At 34.2% G+C, this 21,769-nt stretch overlaps 1 protein-coding gene across 1 annotated transcript in view; it reads right to left on the bottom strand.

Annotated features, from left to right (window-relative positions):
* Positions 1-8,640: 8,640 nt before the first annotated feature.
* Positions 8,641-21,769, bottom strand: part of LOC114266972 (large ribosomal subunit protein uL29) — a 57,726-nt gene continuing 44,597 nt past the window's right edge. The window contains exons 2-5 of the mRNA XM_028207957.2: positions 12,488-12,514; positions 12,240-12,375; positions 11,988-12,144; positions 8,641-8,966 (exon numbers count right to left, since the gene is read on the bottom strand). Of these exons, the coding sequence (XP_028063758.1) occupies positions 8,892-8,966; positions 11,988-12,144; positions 12,240-12,375; positions 12,488-12,491 (372 nt within the window). The 5' untranslated portion in view covers positions 12,492-12,514 and the 3' untranslated portion in view covers positions 8,641-8,891. The remainder of the gene's footprint in view (positions 8,967-11,987; positions 12,145-12,239; positions 12,376-12,487; positions 12,515-21,769) is intronic.

Raw genomic sequence — 21,769 nt, 5'->3', positions numbered from 1 at the left:
TTGGGAGTTTGAGCCGGATTTCACTTTAGGCAAACTAGTTCCTCAAGAAACTTGAATTCGAGGAGTTAACGCCCCAAAATTACCAAACGGCGTCGGTTTAGCATGAAACTTGGCACACACGACCACCTAGGCACGAGAGACTTGTGGGAGAAGACGGGGCTCGAATCGGGTTCCCGGTTTGGGAGTTAGAGCCGGATTTCACTTTAGGCAAACTAGTTCCTTAAGAAACTTGAATTTGAGGAGTTAACGCCCCAAAATCACCAAACGGCGTCGGTTTAGCACGAAACTTGGCACACATGACCGCCTAGGCATGAGAGACTTGTGGGAGAAGACGGGGCTCGAATCGGGTTCTCGGTTTGGGAGTTTGAGCCGGATTTCACTTTAGCCAAACTAGTTCCTCAAGAAACTTGAATTCGAGGAGTTAACGCCCCAAAATCACCAAACGGCGTCGGTTTAGCACGAAACTTGGCACGTACGACCGCCTAGGCACGAGAGACTTGTGGGAGAAGACGGGGCTTGAATCGAGTTCCCGGTTTGGGAGTTTGAGCCGGATTTCACTTTAGGCAAACTAGTTCCTCAAGAAACTTGAATTCGAGGAGTTAACGCCCCAAAAATACCAAACGGCGTCGGTTTAGCACGAAACTTGGCACACACGACCGCCTAGGCACGTGAGACTTGTGGGAGAAGACGGGGCTCGAATCGGGTTCCCGGTTTGGGAGTTAGAGCCGGATTTCACTTTAGGCAAACTAGTTCCTTAAGAAACTTGAATTCGAGGAGTTAACGCTCCAAAATCACCAAACGGCGTCGGTTTAGCACGAAACTTGGCACACACGACCACCTAGGCACGAGAGACTTGTGGGAGAAGACGGGGCTCGAATCGGGTTTCCGGTTTGGGAGTTTGAGTCGGATTTCGCTTTAGGCAAACTAGTTCCTTAAGAAACTTGAATTCGAGGAGTTAACACCCCAAAATCACCAAACGGCGTCGGTTTAGCACGAAACCTGGCACACACGACCGCCTAGGCACGAGATACTTGTGGGAGAAGACGGGGCTCGAATCGGGTTTCCGGTTTGGGAGTTTGAGCCGGATTTCACTTTAGGCAAACTAGTTCCTCTAGTCAAAATTATTTACTAAACTATCTTTCTAATTATATGGTAGTTAATTTTTTTATATTTTTCTGTAATTAAAATATTACCACCATTATATTGTTATTAATTATTTTTATTTTATTTTTTTCAGATATTTCCTGAGTAGCAGTTTGCTTCGTGTGGAATGCGGGCGCGCAAAGATTATGACCAACTTCTGTTTTTGTAACTCACGAAAGAATTAAGACGAAAACTTTTGTTTTTGATTTTGATTTATGTTATTTAAATTTGTGACCAACATTATGTATGTATTATGTGACCAACATTAGGAATTTTTATCATTTGCCAACTTTTGTTTATGTATGGATTTATATTATTATATCATTTTTTGATTTTTTTTAGCTATTTTTCACTTGCCAACATTAGTTATTTTATTTATGTATTTATATTATTATATCATTTGCCAACATTACAGGTTATTTTTATATTTTAAATAATTGTAAAACAGGGGTTTTTTTTTTTTAATTTTTTTTTGAGACGGCAGAACACCCTGTCGCAAAAAAAAAAAAAAAAAAAGCTGTGCCAGGCTTTTTTGCGACGGCAGCCATACCGTCGCAAAAGGTGTGGAATTTATTTGAGAAACAAGGCTTTAGCGACGGTGAAATTGCCGTTGCCAATAGTCACATTTTTTGTGACGGCATTTTTTGCGACGGAATTTTGCCGTCGGCAAAATCTATTTAGCGACGGAAAGCTTGTGCCGTCGCAAAAAAGCCCAAATCTTCATCCACTATCGGCGACAGAAATTTTCCGTCACAAAAAAGAAATATTCCCGTCGCAAAAACAATGGCGACGGCAAGTGCCGTCGCTAAAGATCTTTTGCAACCCCCCTTGTTGCGACCCCCACTTGCCGTCGCAAAAATTTTTTTTACCGTCGCAAATAGCTTTTGAGACGGCGTTTGGATTATTTGCGACGGCATTTTGCCGTGCAAAAAACCATTTTTTTTGTAGTGTAACCATCTATTTGCAATCCTACCACACCAGATCAAATCTCTTTTTTTTTCTTCCTCAGAACTCCATTGCAACTGGTGATATGAGAAGATGAACCCAGAAAGTCTAAGAATGACTTCACAATAATAATGACTTCACAATCAAACAATTTCAAAACACACACACACAGAAATTGCAAAGTATAGAGGATAGGAAAGAGATCTTGAGTGAAGATCTGGATCACTAGACCAAACAATAACTTCTCTCAAATCTAACGGTGTCTCACACTCCTATATATATATATATATATATTGACTCAACCCACGATCTTTATAGAGTTTAAGAACCTCAATAAAGTACTCAGATTAAACTTTTCTGATTCCAAAACCATGAAAGTTGTACTTCTTCAAACTGTTTTGGTCTTGGTCTACCAACATTCCATCGTTCTTGGTTCACTAAGGCTCTCTACTTCGCCTAGGATTTCTCTGGTCAATCGTCGGACTGATTTTACTCCAACGAATGGAATACAAAGGGTTTCATTAGATTTAGAGTAATTTATCATCGTGTATTGCATTGTGCTAATATTGGCATTATCAACATTACCTAACATTTATAGATTGAAAATGGATTAAACCTTGATACAGGGGAAGAGAACTACAATGAAGATACAGTTGAGATACAAAATATAGTGAAGATACACATTCATACTAAAGAGAACTTACCAAATAGAAACATTCAACCAATCATATATCCACAGGATGCTTTCAAAAGAGAAGTTTGAGAATTTTTCATGCAAAATACAATGAAATTGTTAAGAATATTTCAGTGAAATCAGATGAAAATGCAAATGCAATGATGTTGTAACTGCCTGAGGAGTGGAGACGTGGAGAGTTGGAAGTGGGAAAGTGGATTTGGTTGTTTTAATTTACAATTTTACCCCTAATTAAAACTGATGTAAGTGTAAGAAATTAAGGTCATTTTAGGAAAAATTGGAAAAAATTTCTGAGAAGTGGCTTTATGACACCAAAACAACTGTTCCTTTTTAATAATAGAATAGATTATAAAAAGCAAGTTACATTAACCGTTCAATTTGAGATTTGTGTTTTTAATTGTGATACATATTCTAAATTTTAAATCTCAGTTTGATAAAATAAATTTTTGAAAATTACTTTTGTACCCACCAAAAATAAAATTATATAAAAATAATAATAATTTTTTTTTTATCAAATTAATTTTTAGTATGTGTTTAGATGATGATCACGTGATAGATGATTGTTTTTGTTGATTTTTTGGATAGCTATCATGTAATAGGTAATTATATTTGTTGTTAACATGTATTTTTAGATGGTTATCATGTAATAGATGATTATTAAGCTTTAATATGTAATCTATATTACTGTTACAAAAATGTTTTGGAACATTAAAAAAGGAGCACTAATGAGTTGGCTCCCCCCCCCCCCATAATGTGATGGGTGTCTTTTTTTTTTTTTTTTTAACATTTCTATCTCATTAGAGCTATTAGTGCTCTATTATTTAGAGCTCCCAATCAATTTTGTTGTTGTTATTAGGTATTTTTTGATTTAATGTATTGGTTTTAATAATGATATCAAAATTGTCGCCATATTCGACTTTTAAAAAAATAAAAACTAATTTAACAAAAATAAATATTAAAAAAATATTTTAAAAAATATTTCTACCCTCTCAAAAGATAAAATTATATAAAAGTGATATATTTTATTTTTTTTACCAATTTAATTTTTAGGTTCTTAGAAAAAAAATTAGAAAAAAAATTCTGAAAATCAAACCGAATAGGACTTTATAAATAAAAAAGTTCTAGTATTATTTATTAAAAAATGGTCATTACATTTCAAACAACATATAAGTTAATCAACACACAAAAAAGTTGTAAGACAACTTTACCCTTAAAATGGACAGTTTGTAAAGAAAATATCTTTGATTGTTCTTATTTGGAATAAGATTTAAAATTTAAGATCAAATATATCACAATTGAAAAGTCAAGAATCAAAATAATATAAGCCTCAAATTACAGGGACTATTAGTGTAATTCCCCTATTATAAATTTTATTATGTAAATATAATTACTTCAAGTAATATCAAAATTAATTAGTCCACATATGAATCATATATTTATTGATGTCAAAAGTAGGGGTCGGCAAACATTCTTTCGATCCGTTAAAATTTAATGGTCTAAACCAATCCACTATAGAATGGATGGTTTTAATGATTCAAGCGGATGAATGCGAATGCATTTTTTTCAATTCGCCTATATTAAGAAGGATAGAGGATGTGAGACCACCCTACTCAACTCAATCCACCAACACTCTTAAAAAAATAAAATTATACTATTGTACTTTGTGTGTTAAAAAAAGAATATTTTATTTAGTAATTATGTTTATTATTTATGAAATATGAAAAATTGTCCTTTATTTTTATTATAAAAAATGAAAAATAGAAAATTTTGGGTCCAAAATAGTAAAGAATTTTCTAAAAAATAATTCAAAAAAAAAAAAACCCAAAAAAGTAAAGCCAAATCACCAAATCAATCTGCATTCACCCACCAATCTGCATAGCCCGCTGAAGGCCATCCTACTCAACCTAATCTTCGAGCACCCTAATCAAAAGGACATGAAATTTATAGAAAGAAAGCAATGGATCATAGAGCCGAATATAGGAGATTATTACAAATTTAGGCCTCTCCACTCTTAAGTAAGACCTATTAGGATGTACCAGTTTAAATCTTTATTAATTTTGGGTAAATTATCAATAAGTCCTCCTTAAAAGTGGTGTGGCCTATTTAGTTCCACAACCTTTCGTTTATACTCAAAAATCTTGTAACGTTTTTCTTCTTCTCTATCTCTTTCTCTTCCTGATTTTTGGCAATCGGCGATCGGCGACCAAGTCTTGTTTCCTCTCTTTCTCTTTCTGATTTATAGTTATCGGTGATAGATAATCACCAGCGATTGGAGTTCACCAACAATCATTGACCACTGATTCCTTACTTTACCATCACCGGCGATGAAGAAGATATATTTTCGATGAAGAAGATGAGTAGATCTACTCAAATTTGATGTAGATCTACATCAGATCTGACTAGATCTAAACAAAAAATAGTTGTCAGAGTACAATCCTCTCTATATTTGTCTCTCTTTTTCAATCTCTCAATTTTTCTACCTTTTCTCTGTTATACACTTTTTTTTTTCTGTTTTAATGGAAAAAAAATTCAAATTCTAAACAAATTGTTTTTGAGTTTTAGATACAGGCGTTGCAATTTCAATGTTTTTTTATGCTAAAATGAATCATGGTTTAAAATTGTAAAATTTTGTAGTTTCATAATATTATTTAGAACTGTAAAATTTTGTAGTTCCGTAACATGTTTTTCTGTTTGATTAATAAGGATAAATACTTAATAGATTTTTGCTTTGAAATTGTAAAATTTTACAGTTTCAAAATTTGTTTTTTAGTTTGATCAATATTGAAAATTATTTGTTTAAACCTTACAAAAATTAAAAAATGACATATGTTTTTTTTTCCCCATTGCTACTGTTTTTTGTTGTTACGTTTTTTTTTTTTTTTTCCATTTCAGTTTATCAATATTTTACACAATTTATTATTATTTTTTTGCTCTATTTTCTCCATTTTTTAAAGCAATATTTTGGACATTCTGGTGAGTATTTGACGATGTTTTTAATGTTTAGTGAACGTTTTGAACATTCCGACAACTTTCAATGAAGTTCAGAACACTCCAGCAAACTTTCGGCAATACTCTGACGACTTTGTGGTGATGTTGAACATTCCAACGAGTCTCCGATGACTGTTTGACGAAAATTCGACGGTGGTGGGATATAACAATGTTTGTAAATTTTTTTTTTTTAAAAAAAAAAATGTAAAAATTAAGAATATATAAGACTAATTGGTTCAAATATTTTATTTTGAAACTAGATTAATTTTAAATTTTATGTATAGGACTTACAGGTAAATTCTCCATTAATTTTTAAGCAACGGATCAAAGAGCCAAATGGAGGAGATGAATTACAAATAAATCTACTCCCAAACCAAACCGTTCATAGAAATGTCACTTCTGATGTAGAGCTGAAAAATGAAAATAAAATGTCCATGATATTTTATTTTTAAAATTTCAATAAGAGTTTTTTTTTTCTTTCTAATTCATACTATTTTAAAATTTATTTCTCAAAAATCAAACGATTTTGAAATAACTTGAGGTTTGAAGACATTTTGAAAACTTGACTTAATTGACTTAATTGTAAAACTTTTCAAAATCATGTTAAAAAAGAAGTCATGTTCTAAAAAAAATGTTTCAAAAAAGAACTTGAGAAATAAATTCAAAAAATTCAATTTTTTTTTATGAAACTTAAGACTTGGTTTGATTTGATATATTTTTTAAATACAAGTTGTTTTGAATTTATTTCTCAGCACATGGACCTTATCTGCAGTACATATAATATAAAATGCCCATCTCAAAACATGGACCTTATCTGCAATACATCATTTTTTTTTTTGATTCAAATGAAAGCAACACAGAGGATAGAGTTTATACACCACTTGAGAAGAAGGGATCAGTCCCCCTTAGAATTGGCAGAAATCATGTCTGCTATAAGAAAAGAAAAGATAGAGCTAGGTGGTTCATCAAGGAACACAAGATGTTCAGTTTGGTTGACTCCAAGATTGGCTAATGCATCTGCACAAACATTTGCTTCTCTCGGAGTGTACCGGATGGTGCAATTGCATCTTCGCACCAAGAAAGTGGTGTCCTCAATCAGAGCTCTGTATGGGGAGCTTCTATCAGCTCCTTCCTGGATAAACTTCATGGCAAGTTGAGAATCAGTCTCTATAACTATGTTGACCGATCTTTTTTGCATTATGATTGTCAGACCCCTGTAGATACCCCAGAGTTCAGCCTCCAAACTGGTGCAATTCCCTAGATATCCATGGTAGCCCCACAGCAGGCACCCGTTTCATCCCGCAGCAAGCCTCCATAACCAGATTGGCCAGGATCTCCCTTGGAACAACCATCAGAATTCAGCTTCAGATTACCTGCAATAGGAGCAAGCCAGTGAGTTAGTTTTGGTTCAGAATAGGTAGGATGGAGGGCGTTCAGGAAGGCTTCCTGAATCTGTTTTGCATGTTGGAAAATTTGTGTTGTAACAAGGGATGCAGGTTGAGTGTGGTGTTCGAACACCTCTTTGTTCTTGTCTTTCCAGATGTAACAAATGGTAGTTAGGAAAATTGTGGCCCATGACAGACCAGCCATCTTAGATGGGTTTTTCATGTTCGTTTTTAGCCAATCAGGTAAAGCCTTCCTATATTCTTCTTGCCACCAGTTAATATTTTGCAGATTCAGCCACACGACTTTGGCTTTGATGCATTCTCTGAGAATGTGTGACAGATCTTCTGTATGGCCATGGCACCTCTGGCATATGTCAGAATCTGATAGATTTCTGGAGAGCCTCGTTTGGTTTGTGAGTAACCTACCATGCACGGACAACCAAAGGAAGCATTTGAGCTTTTGAGGTGCTTTAATTTTCCATATCCACTGCCAGTCTATCCCATCTTCATCTTGTTTAGTAAGGGCATTATAAGCTGCTGAAGAAGAGAATTGGCCATTAGGAGTCCCTTGTCATGAAGGAGTGTCCATGTAAGTCACATATCTGGGTCGATATATGCTAAGAATATTAGCTTTGTCTTGCTGGGTGAGCAGGTGTTGGATGGGATTCAGATCCCATTGGCCTTCATCATCAATTATAGAACTAACTTTCATAGTATTATCAAAGTGAAGCCCTTGATAACTATTGCACAGTGGTTGAGTGCCATACCACCAGTCTGACCATAAAGAAATTGTCTCTCCATCCCCTACATTCCATCTGATGTTGTCCTCAAGAACTTTTCTATTATTGATTATACTTTTCCAAGTTAGAGAAGCATTTCTCTTTTTAGGCCAATTGGAGATGGAGTGGTGTTGAAGATATTTGGAAGAGAGAATTTTGCACCAGAGGTTATCAGCATTACTAGCAAGTTTCCATCCCAATTTGGAGATTAAGATGGAGCTTTGGTCCCTAGATTTTCTAATGCCCAACCCACCATATTTTTTACTCTTGCAATACATCATTTACTATTTGATAAATTGAGATATATTTATCAATTTATTCATATGTTTAAGGTTACAGCTTTTGTTTGACATTTTACCTCAGTAGAAGAGCCTAACCATGGGAATGATATTAATTTTATCTAGATTATATAAAGGCAAATTGCAATTCAGCCGTATGTCTCCAAAATTAAAACATAATAATAATAATAATAATAATCATAAACCTTAAACACTTTAATAATTAAAGTTATAAACTTTTCAATAAATTTGCAAATATTTTGTAAAAACACTACTGATTTGCAATTTTCCCTTATATATACTAGGGTATAGTGACCACTCTGTGGTATGAAAAATATTTTGTATTATTCGTCGAACCAATTTACCCGAAAATTGGGAACATGATCAATTACTGATAGGAAGATCATAGGTGCACAAGGATAACAATATTAGGTGGAAACAATTATTATTGGACAAAATGAGCAAAGCCACAACTACACATTCCCCACTCCCATGAAAACATTAAACTAAAGTAGAACAATATTGTAAAAAGAAAAATATAACAAAAACTCATGTTCTCATGTTTCAAGTTCTCATTCAGCATATGTTTGGGCAAACCAAAAAGAAAAACAATTTAATCGGAAAAATATCTCACTATCCTCAGCATATAGATAGTAGAAACACAAAAGATGCTAAAAACCTAAACCTTGATCGCATACTTCCTCATTGGGAAGTACATCTCCTTCTTTTTCTCCCTTTCTGTCTTCAATGATGCCTGCATGAAACAACACATGAATATGAGATTGCCATTTTCCAAACTCGACCACAATACTAGTGGTTCAGAGAGGGGAAAAAACATACAAACTAAGCCACATTGTACATTAGGCAGTCTTATACCAACAGAACATGTTGAGGTAATATAGCAGTTTCCATATATTAACGCTGTGTTTGTTTGGAAGATTTGGAAAGAGATTTGAAAGCAGAAAGGAAAAAGATAGGTGAAATATAAATAAAATATATTTACATTTCACTTAATTTCACACACTTTTTTCCCTTTCCCTTTCCAAATCACTTCCCAAATCCCTCAACTAAAAACTGCGTAAAGCAAGTATCAATTAGAGAAAGAAGACATAGGGGCTGTTCTATCAATAGTGAACATAGAAGTTTCCATGAGAACAACAGCATCGCTTAATGTCCATTCATCTGATATATGAAGGCAACTATGCATTAGGGAACAAGATACTTTACATGCATTAAGGGAACTACCATATACAACAGGAAAGTAAATTAACCATATACTAAGGGCAACCACCATTTTCCATGCAATATCCTCATATTGAAAAAGCACTCCATTAAAGCATCATGGTACCCAAGCAAGGAAGCACGGGTGCGGGTACGAATACGGTACGGTACGGGTATGAGTGAGGATACGCCGATTCGGCAAAACTAAAAAAAAGTACGATACGGGTACGGCTGCGGTACGCCGATATATGTATATATATATTTTTAAATATAATTATGGTTAAAGAATCCAACCTACAAATTAAAACTAAATATCAAAACTAAAAAAAGAACTACTCATTTTCCTATAATTTAAAACCATTAAGCGTTAAAAATAATATTTGTGAAATCTCTCATTTTGACATGTTATACATTGTGAATTTGTGATCATAATTTATTTTTAAAATCTTTCTTTTTGCTCATCAATTTGCTATTTTTATAGGGTGAGACCAAAGAAAGATTTAAAATTAATTGCCAACAGTAAACGAAAAAAAATTCTCAATTGGGGCAGGTTGTCAATTGCAATTTGCATAATACATAAAATTGCATCATTCCCAACCACTACTAATCAACTAATACAGTATCAATTTTTAATGTTTTGTGCATAAACTTTAAAAGTTTGTTATGATTAAAGATTTTATAAAGAAATTCTAAGAGGATCTGAAGTAAAAGCATATTGTATAGTCATACACAGAACTACCATTTATAGGCCTTGTTATTTTTTTTTGGTTCAAATTGCTTTTTAAAAATATCAAAATCATTTGCTGATATGCTTATACAATTTATACCAACAGATAGGACAACAAAGAAATATCAAAATTACTGATCTGCAAGGGCACAAAAAAAAAAAAAGAAAAAAAAAAGGCCCTGGCGTACCCACGCCGTACCCGAATGACCCAAACGTACCGGACCCTCTTTTGCCGTACCCGGTACGCGTATCCGCACCCGGTAAGTACCTGATACTCGTATGGCACTATTTTTGGAGGACCCGTGCTTCATAGTATCCAAGAGACTAAGAAGTTGGGGAAACAAGGCAACTCCCACACACCAAGGCAATATATTGAGACAAGAAGGTAGCTTAAAGTACTACACCATATCACTGGAAAGTTGCATTGCACAGCAACTTCTTTTGAGATATTGGAAGATGTAGTTGCATTGAACACGGGGGGGAGGGGCGGGGTTTCCAGCAAATAAGGCTCCAAATCCACAAGACACAAGTGAACCCAAAACCAAACCGTAAAAAATAAAGAAACAGGAATAAAAGAAAATAACCATGTGGATTTATTATCCAAAAACCTTATTTCAAAAGGAAGATTAGAACCGCATATATATGCTAGTTAAGAAGTTTATCTTATAACAATGTACCAAATCAAAAACTACAACTAGTTGAATGGTTGACATGTGGCTAACAAACAAGTGACAAGTGGCAGGCAGGCAATCAATCCATAACAAAGGATATGTGACTAGTATGTAGCCAACTTAATGACAAGAGCCTTACACGAGTCCACATTAAGGTAACTAGATAAGAAACTGCTTATAAGAATTCATTAAGCAACTTAATGTGTTATCTTGTATTATTTTATTATCTAGAATGAAATATTCATATATAGAACATATAATAAAAATATAATTTTCGTTGTGTCATGCCCTTCATTTTTTAAAATCATCACGTAGGCATATGCCGATTTTGTGTTGTATGGGCTTCTTACGACACAACCATATACCAAGGCATCATGTTAATTGAGTTTAAATCGAATAATATGACAAGACAACATGATAATACACTGGCTTCTAAACGATAACACCAATAAGACAATACCAAGGCATCCACGGATTTCATTTCACTCCAACAATACAATACCATAATAGTTGTCAACCACCACAAAAAATATAAAAATAAAAAACACAACATTTAAATTTTAAAATTGGGATGAATATGATGACAGGTAATCATGATGATTAATGTTTTCCTCCACCAATGACCTCAGCAGGTAATTTATGCAAATGTTCAAATGACACATAATAAATTGGAGAAAGCTTTATCCAAGTCATCACACCACAACCAGGCTCAGCTTAGTAACCTAGAGGAGGAGTAAGGCTGACATGCAGTTCAAGCATTAAGCTCCCCAATCCTAAAAATTGAGCAGCAGGTTGGCTTCGACAAAGCCAGGGGGAGGCGGCTTTGCTAGATCCCTAGACATATTGCAGTCATTTCCAAGCCTCCCACCAAACCCGAAACTCTAACTATTAAACATAGAATCATTTAGATGCATAGAGAACTTAAATTCACATATGACATTGTAATATTACAAGAAAGCTTACATTTTTTCATCAAAAGATAGATAATTTTAAGAAGTGTCGAGGAGACAACATATTGCTATATGTTGCATCTACTGTATTGTTCTAAGTTAGCATTTCCATCACAGTGAAAACAGGATGAGAAGCTTGAAATTTCTTGAATCGAAGTCATGTAAAAACATAAGAGAGTTTGCTAAATGAAATATCAGATTAGTACCTGGTGCTTGGTGAGGCGTCTACGGATAGCTCTGGTCTTCTTGGGACGAAGATCAAGAGGCAGGTACTTCTTGTTCTTGTAAGCCTCCCTCAGAACCGACTTCTGCTTCTGCGAGATCACCGTCAACACCTGTGCTATCGACAACCTCACCACCTTTCTGCATCCAATTACACCAAAATCCAAATTCCCAAATTAACACTTGAGATTATTATGTGAATATGAAAGAGAAAGAGAAAGAGAAAGAGAGAGTACATCTTGGAGAGCTTGTTAGGGGCACCGCCAGTGACCTTGGCAACGCGGAGGAGAGAAAGCTCTGCCTTGAGATCCTTCAATTGAGCCAATAGCTCTGCCTTGGACTTCTGCCTCAGCTCGTGAACCTTGATCCTCGCTACACAAATCAACAAACGAAGAAACAAAAGCTTCAGTCTATGAGAAATCGATGAACACATAAATGAAAAAAATAAAAGTAAACATTTTCTTCTTCTTCTTCTTCTCCTTACCCATGGCGTCTCTGTGTGTGTGTGTGTGTGTGTGTGTGTGTGTCTCTCTCTCTCTCTCTCTCTCTCTTCTCTAGCTTGAATGAATGAGGAGAGAACCCTAGACCTCGGCGGCGGTTCTAGTATCTCTGATACAAAACCCTACTTCTCAACTCGCGCCAGATTAACCCAACCGGTACCTACCTAATAGCTCTGCACGTGCGACATCAATGCGGGCTTACCAGCGTCTTGAACCGAGACATCGTGGGCTTTGTTCTGCTTAGCCCATCCTGGCTCTTTCACTTGGGCTTCAACAAACTGGTCCAATATTTTTAGTACATACAATTCACTTACGAAAGGGTGTCTAACCCCTTGTCTGAGTGAGCAGAAATTATTCGACGGGTTAGGAAGACTAAGTGGTCATGTATCTATTTAGAATAATGCTTGGGACCCCTTTTTGGGGGTCACCCCCTCACCCCCTTTGTCATGTGGCAGGCGGTGATTGGAGGAACAGGAAAAAAAAGAAAAAGAAAAAAAAAGGTAACCAATGAGAGAGAGAGGGGGTCAAAGGGGGTGGGGGGAAAAGGGGGATGAATCATTACTCATCTATTTAATGAGGTCATGTCATTTTTTTTTTATCATATTCTTATTTTTAGGTCTCGTTTGGGAATAAGTTTTTTTAGTAATTTTTTAATTTTTTGATTAAAATATCATGTAAAAAAAATTAGTATGTTTGGGATAACTTTTTGACTTTTTACGAAAAGATGTGCAAAAAGTACAGAGAAATGAGAATTTTTGACTTTTTGGTATGGGTTATTGGCTTTTTAATTTTTTTAGTAACTTTTTGACTTTTTGATTAAAAAAACCACTTGCCAAACGAGGCCTTAGTATTATGTATTTTTTAACCCCTTACTATTGGTTAGACATGCCGTCAATGTGAAATTTTCGAAAGACCGAATAATTCCTCTTAAGTGAGGCTTTCAAAAGTTGGTAAACTGACCCGACCAAAAAAAATATGGTAAAATGCACTATAATCTGTCCAAGCCTAATTTAAATTGTGTTGAGAGTGGTATAAAACAGACTTATAATGTGAATTTGTTTACCTAATTTGAATTTGAGCATAAAAATTGAATTACAGGTAGGCTCAAACTTAGGACTGAGTAAGGAATTTGTAAAATTCGTAATTCGATCCGGTTCAGTTCAATCCGGTAGGTTTAGATTGGTTTTTTGAATCCATGGATCGGTTTCAGATTGAAAAATTAAAAATTTGTAGTCCACAGATTGGTTTCGGATTAAACCCCACGGTATCAGATTAGAACCGATTCAGACCGTATACAAATATCCTATATTTATATTATACACCCTCCTGTATAGTATCTTCTTTTATTCAATATAAAATCTAAACCCAAATCTAAACCCGCACAGTATCTTTTTTTATTGCTTTTATTTGTTGGTTTTTAATTTTAATTTTTAATGGTTTAAATACGTATGGTGGAACTAGTTTTAAATTCTAAAATAGTATGTCGCTATTATGGAAAGACATGTTACTATTGTGGAACTAATATGATGCTAGATTTTATGTTTTTATAAAATTAAAATGTTATATATATATATTTTTGTTATTTAATTGTGTGAATCCACGGTGCTAAACCGATCCAATCCGTGTTTAAATGGATTGATTCGGATTGGTTTTACGATTTAAACGGATTGGATTAGTTTCAATTTTTCAGGAACCGTAAATAACGGATTGGTTTTGATTGAGTCAAACTTTCTCACAAATTTGAGTTTTTATTTTTTATTTTTTTTATTAATTAGCTAAAATTAGATCTATTAACATTTTTTTAATAAAATTATTAATAATATCAAAATAAATAATTTATATGATGAAAAATATGTAGACAGTAGGGAATGAGAATCGAAGAATCAATGCATTACTACAATGGTCATTTCTAAGTGAGAAACAAAAATGATAAAGTGAGTAAAATGTAACTATATTTTTTCATATTTTTTGTTTCTTTTTTTCTTTCAAATTCCTACATAAATTAATGATTCAAACATAACTTCAAAGTCATTCAATGGCTAATAATTTATATTTATTATATATATATATATATATATATGTGGGGATGTATTTTTTGAAATACCAACACGTGGTAAGGTGACGCCGACGTGTCAGCCGAGGTGCCACGTGTCCTGGTTGTGACGCCGAGGTTATCTCCGAAGATATCGGAATCCGAGATAAATGGATAGGGGACAAGAGTCCTAAAGTTAAAAGGGAACTTTGTTAAGATAAGGATAAAGCTCTTAGGGAGTTTATCTTTATCTCTTGTGAAATCCAAAGTAAGTACTGAATGGGAGTCCATAGAAGTCACGCTTCTAGTAGGACTAGGATTAAGGTAACTATAAAAGAGAGGCACCCCTGTGGGTCTAAGGTACGCAGTTTTATGCTTTGAGTAGTAAGTTTAGCACTTGATTATCTTTAAGAGATATACTGACTTGATCGTCGGAGTGCCCCTGGGTGGAAGAGCCCCCGCCGGAGCCTTTTCTTTCTGTTGCAGGTAAGCTGAAACCATCTATTCTGTCGGTGCTCTCCAGCTGATTACTAGGCGGGCAGTGTGGTCAGAAAATCACTCACACAATATATATGTGTGTGTGTTTGTATGTACATATAATTTGGGTTCTGAATTGCTTGTGATGTGGTATATATCCAAGTCCAATATGAATTTAATTTAAATTTTAATTTGTTTTTTCAAATTTATATCAAATTCAAAAATATATTGCTTAAATCATAAAAATAAATAAATAAAATGATCAAGCTAAGGTCAGGTTGCTGAAGTCAAACATGTCCAAATTAAACCCTTACATGCACAAAGGAGAAGAAACAATAGACAATATAAAAAAACAAATAACCAATAAAAACTCAATAAAATAATGATTAACTCCAGGACTTTGATAAACCTTCATAATAATAATAATATATTGAGAGGATAATTTTTGGTGAAAATTGGGCCAAGTTGTGAGATGAACTTTGTGGCCCAAAGTACGAAGGACTGGGTAAAAAGGCCGTAATGTTACTCCGGCTCAAGAAAGATATAGTTACTCCGGCCCAAGAGAGGTAAAGTTATTTCGTCCTAAGATGATGTAAAGCTACTCCGGTCCGAGGCAACTTGGAGTTAGTCCGGTCTCAGTGTTAGTCCGGTCACGGCGTATTATGGTTAGATCGGTTAGAACTTTGCTACACGGAAGCTCGGTCTAAACACACCATGATTTCTACATGAGAGAACCGAGATGAGTATGGGGTAACTGTGGAACCGAACTAAGGATAGTTCGGCCTACTCTGTGGCTCAGCATAGCCAGTTTTATTTCGGTTATGTCGTAGTTCGGCCATAGTGAAAACCATCCCACTTGGTTTAAGCAGTGGGGGGTGTTGAAGGATAAACATTATCTTTCAGAAGTATGAATCCTAGGAGGACTCTGCATGGAGGAGTACGAGTCCTACTAGGATTGTGTCACACGAAACCTATAAAAGCTCACAAACATCACCTTGGAGGAGGTAACGCAACATACAATTTTGCTTTCTGAATACATTGAGCTTTGTCTATTTGTCAAGTTTGCTGACTTAGGCATCGGAGAGGTTTCCGGCACACACCCGCCGGCTAGCTCACGTTAGTGTTTTCAGGTGACAAAGCGACGTCGTACGGAGGAGCGTGGACTTGGTCAACAGGATTATACGAGAAGGTGTATTTATTTCCCGTACATATATATATATATATATATATATAATAATAAACAAAAAAAAAAAAAAGATAACGCTGTACTTATGGTATTTTTTTTTTAACATATTTGATTTTACCAACTCATTTGATGTGTGATTCTTGTCGTGTGGATTCTATCTACTTAGTGAGTAGAGGTAGTGTCGGCTGCGGGCCTGCGCCCATAGAAACCCTACCTAACAAATTGACATCTTGACATTGGTGTGGATTATATTTTGATGGTTAGTTGTAGCCTTTTGAAAATTGGACTCGATATCATAGAATGATTCATCATGTTTACTTTCAATTTTTTAAATTATCTTTTAAAAAAGTGATTTAAAAATTATGTTTTAAAAATAGATATATGTTTGGTTTTTAAAAATTGCATTATTATAAATTCAAATTTCTCTCCACATGTTGAGAGTGAGAGCAACCTAAAGGATGTATTCAACAATAAATAAATTTTTTTTATTGTCGCATCAAAAGTATTACAATGGTTATTTTATATATATATGTACATACTATATATTTATCAAAACATAAAAATGAACTAAACAGAGATTTTGGAAAAAGAATCTAAAAAAGAGATTTTGAAAGCTTTTTTAGATTTTTTGGCTAACCAAACAAAAACTTTACAATTTTCAAAAAATTAAGGTCAAGTTTGGCATATCCCCAAAAAGATAAAAAGTCAAAAAATTACTTAAAAAGTTAAAAAGTTATCATTATTCATAAAAAAAAATTTAAAAAATTACACAATTTGGGTGCAATTTTCACACACTGCTGTTCGGCCCATGGGGGCCCATCACGGATCCCGTTTTGATAATCTGAACCGTCAATATGTAGAACTCGTCGAGTAATATATCTCTGTAAAAAATCACATTGATCGGATATCGATAACTACATGATCAAATCAGTTTTGTATAAAAAAATGAATAGTGCTATAATTAACGATTGAAAAAAAACAAATTTGATCAGATAGTTATCGATATCCGATCAACGTGATTTTTAATAGGCATATAGTACTCGACGAGTTCTACACATTGAACGGTTCAGATTATCAAAATGGGATCCGTGATGGCCCGCACAGACCAAACAAAACCGTCCAGTGCAATGTCCAAAAAATAGCTAATAATTTCTTACCACTAATTCGGCTCAACAGATTGTACGGCTGTATAACACACATATCTAATTTTCTCCTATACACTTCTTTATATAATTTTTTAATACATATTTTTTTTATAAAAAATCAAAAAGTTAACCCAAACATTTATATTTTTTTCCTCAATTTTTTAGTATAAAAAGATAAAAAGTACACTTATTTAAGACATCCGAAACAACCCCTAAGTCAAGAAAAAAAGAACCAAACAGAATGATCGTTATTTTAAGGATGAGCTTTTCAGATATTTTAATTTTTCTTTTTTGTATTATGTTGGAATCTTATATTTGTGGAGTAAGAAAAAATAATTATAATTTTTTTTTCACAAATCCTCCATTTTTCTTTTCTTTTTCCTTTATTATAAGTCTTTGAAATTAAAAGAATTTTTTTTCTTGGAAATTGATGTAGACGAAAAGTGCGGGTCAAAATTTGTTGTTGCATATCGTTGCAAAACAGCATTCACATTACAAGTCAAATAGTAAGTGAAAATTTTCTCAACATTTTATGTATGGGATAAACCTCAGCTTCCCTTCTCGTTTTGCTGACAAATTTTTTTTCAAAAGATGATACTCAAGAAAAAAATAAATAAAAAAAAGAAAAGAAAAGAAAGAAGCAGTACAAATAAAACAAAACAACTTCCGAATCAAGGCCGGCTAGCAGCCTGGTTTGTGTTTATTTGTTTATTTATCGTTTTTTTGGATACTTAATTTAGTCTTATTTTATATTGAGTCTTTATACTCTTAATGAAATTCTGTAATTTTTATTGGGTGATGTGTGTAAATTTTAAAAATATTCTTGACAGATTTTACCTATATGAGTATGGAAATGGGGCTATTTTTTTTTTTTTTTATAAAAATAAGACTTATTCTCAAATATGCTTATAAAAACTGGGATAAACATAAGGCCGTAATGTGCTGGCTGTTAAAAGTTTATGTCAACACTTGGATCATTATGTGTGAGTAGTAATACTTTATTTCTCCTAAGCTGTCATAATTTAAGTCTGAGATCACTATTGACTCTGGAGTAAAGGTTGCTGTTTCACTAATAAAAGTTCAATGCAGAGCACACATTTATGATGCATACTAGTCTATCTTTGTTTGGTTATATCTCGTCCTTGTTAATATTAAAATAAGTGGAGGATTGTTGGATCATTTTAATATGTTTTATTTATTTATGTAGTTTTTTTAATAACCTTTTGTCTTGTCCATGAATGGAAATTATTGGAAGGTCATAGGCTTGGTAGTGAGCTACTATTTGGAGATTTTGGGACTCGCCATTTTCTTTAGTTTACTGGTCATTATTTTTGGTGTAATTTGTAAGATCCTAATAGCCTATATATTGTTCTACTCATCTACTATTTTCTAGACCAACTATTTTTTACATTTGAGAGATTATTAGCCAAAGAAGGGTGTTGTTCTTCGTGAAGCTTTGGAGAGTTGACTTGAACTATACGACAAGTGGTTGGGCTATTACACTTTGGAGGGAATAAGTCAGAATTTAGTGGCTGCTCATCGGTATTTGAGTTCTTCCTACTGCAATGAACTTACGAGATATTCGTGCCTCAACCTAATCTATTTATATCTCATTTTCTTTACATTATTTATTAATAAAATATAATTTTTTTTGTATTTTCACCAACAATATGTATGTCAATGCAGAACTACAGTAACAATAATCTGATTGTGAGCTATGCTAGCTAGCTTATGTGTAAAGATATTAGGTGTCTACTTTGAGGCGTTTGGGGAATATTTTTTCGGCATTTTTTTTTGGGTTTATTTTTGTCTTTAGTAAAAAAAGTTTAAAAAAATTTTAGATTGTGTTTGGTTTAGTTTTAGAATTGTGATTCTCTTTTTGGAGTTGTGATTTGAGTGTGAAATTGTAAGTTGAGTTTTGAGTAATTAAAAATTTATTCAGTTATAAGTTTTGAAAAGAATTTTAAAAGGAATTTTTGAATTTTGAATTTTGAATTTTGGAAAGAGCGGATTGGGTTTATTCGATCGTCCACCTGGACATCCTCCCCGGTCGACCGGAACAACGCATTTTTTTTTTTTTGTGATTGCAACCTGTTATTTGAAAAAAAATAAATATATTTGTTTTAGATATTTTTTAAAGGGAAAGTTACTAGTAAATCCTAAATGTTGAAATTGTGCTCTATTTAGTCCCAACTTTTTTTCTTTTGATCTATTTGGTCATTTCTATTGCTGAATGACGTAAATACCACTACCTATTTTCTGAACGCGTGAATAGGTGATGGTGTGGTATGGCACAGACAGATGTTGGTGTGTTTCCCAAATTGGTATTTGCCGTGTGTCACATTCAGGGTGATCACTGGGTGCCACAACATTGGAAAGTTCACTAAGGCTTTTTGTGTTTTCTTACTATGGGGGGCATGCATTCCATGTGACACACATGACCTTATTGACAAAACCCCATATTGCTTATGGATTAGGCAAGGTTTGAAAACCCTAATTTTTGACGATTATAGATTAGGTAAGATTTGAAGTCCCTAATTTCTGGCAATTTCGTTTGAATTGTTTCCAAGAATTGAAAGGTTATGATCGTTTGTATGTGTGACACTGGAAGGTGATTAGCGACACTGCAACATAACGATAGTCGAAGGAAGTTTGCAAAGGGAACGAGAGAGACGCTGAAGGACATGTTTAGATTTGTCAGTCGTTGGAATAATGTGTGGGGAAGGTATGTGACACCATTGTTTTTTGCTATTTTTGTGGTTGATATGTTCCATGTATGGTTGAAATGCTAGGTGGTTGTGGTTTGATGATATTTTTTTGATGTTCTGTAACAAATGAGTCTTGATTAGAAAATGTCGATGGCATTGTGTGTGTGTATGTATATTGCACCTTATTACCTTATTGTGTGTATTATGGTAGGGTGTAGGTTTTACATATCTGAACCATGTGTGGTGGGTGTGACTGTTATTTATCGGGTTTGTATATTTTGGGTCACTGTATGTTGTCGGTGAATTGGGTTTTGGGATGTGCGTTGAAACGGTGTTACATTCTTATCATTTTTCAATGTGATTCGTAGCAGGGGGGTTGTGGTGTTGTCAAGTCTGTGAAATCTTGTTAATGTATGTGGTATGTGGCACATAGGTCCAATTCAATTGGGGTGTGTGGGTATTGTGTGTGTATTGTGATTTTATGATTCGCGTTGTTTAGTGCCGAATGTGAACATGTCAAAAGTGCTTCGTGGCAACGCCCCATGTTGCTTATATGTGTGGTTTTGTTTAGTGCAATGATCTTGTTTTTTTGTTTTGTTTGATATGTGTGACAGTATGTTGTGGTGTGTACAAGTATAGTGGCGGTAAATTTTGGGGTTTAGGCGATATGAGAGATGTTAGTGTGAGTGTGGCAATAGGTGTAAGCAGTGTCAATTAGTATGTAGTGGAAGTAGTTGGTATATGTTACATGTTTACTGAACAATGGGCACGTTGTTCTTGGCATGGTTTGCGTTGTATGGTTTTAAATTATCAAGTGTTTATATTGGACATGGTTTCCGCTATTTGTATTTAAATTTGTCCACAATTATTAGTTGGGTGTGTTGGCTAGCTGTATGGAATTTCAAATTTCGCTTCATGCAATTCACGAATGTTTGTTGTGGGATGTGTAACTGTGTGTGATGTTGCAACATTATATCTGGAAATGTTGTTTTATTGGGTCGGGGTGTCATGCATGTTGTTTGTATTCATGCGTTGTGGAATTTGTATGTTGGTGTGTTAGTTATGGTGTGTTATGTTCTGTATTGGTAGCGAATTAATATGTTATTTATGCTATTACAGATGATGACATTAGCAGGAGTCCGTGGACGTGTTCATGTAAATGAAAACGTCTTAAAGGTGCATGTGATTCGAAACCAAACAGGCTGGATGTTAACATGCAAGGACGCATATTGTTCAAGAAATCGAAAGTCATCCAGCAGGGAGTTGGTGAATGAGGTGTTAATCCTGCTGACAGGCCGTCATGTAGTGCACCTATATAGATTAATTTCCATTCAAACATTGCGGGCATTGTTAAGCTTGTAACAACATCGCCGTTGAGGGGTGGTCATTTTAAACAGTTGAAAAGGACTCCATTTTGGATCATGATTAAGGCTATTTGAATTAACAAACTGAATCACAATGATTTCAGGAAGTTTAATGATGCAATTTTGAAAATCATACGGACGTAAGACAACCACTGTGATTGTAACAACCCCGATCTCTGATTAACGTTAATTCATGATTAATTATGTATACTGAGTAATTAAGGAAAAAAACCTGAGTTAATTATATGTGCAATTGCATTATTTTGTGTTTATATCTGTTAGGCGTAGAAAGATCTGTTTATGTTTAGTTTCGGTTGTGAATTAAAGGACTTATCGGCATCCGAATCAAAAATT

The sequence above is a fragment of the Camellia sinensis genome, chromosome 14, assembly GCF_055761805.1.
Source record: "Camellia sinensis isolate YWXY chromosome 14, ASM5576180v1, whole genome shotgun sequence".
NCBI lineage: Eukaryota > Viridiplantae > Streptophyta > Magnoliopsida > Ericales > Theaceae > Camellia > Camellia sinensis.
The sequence above is the reverse complement of the archived record's forward strand: the minus strand, read 5'-3'. Positions and strand labels throughout refer to the sequence as shown.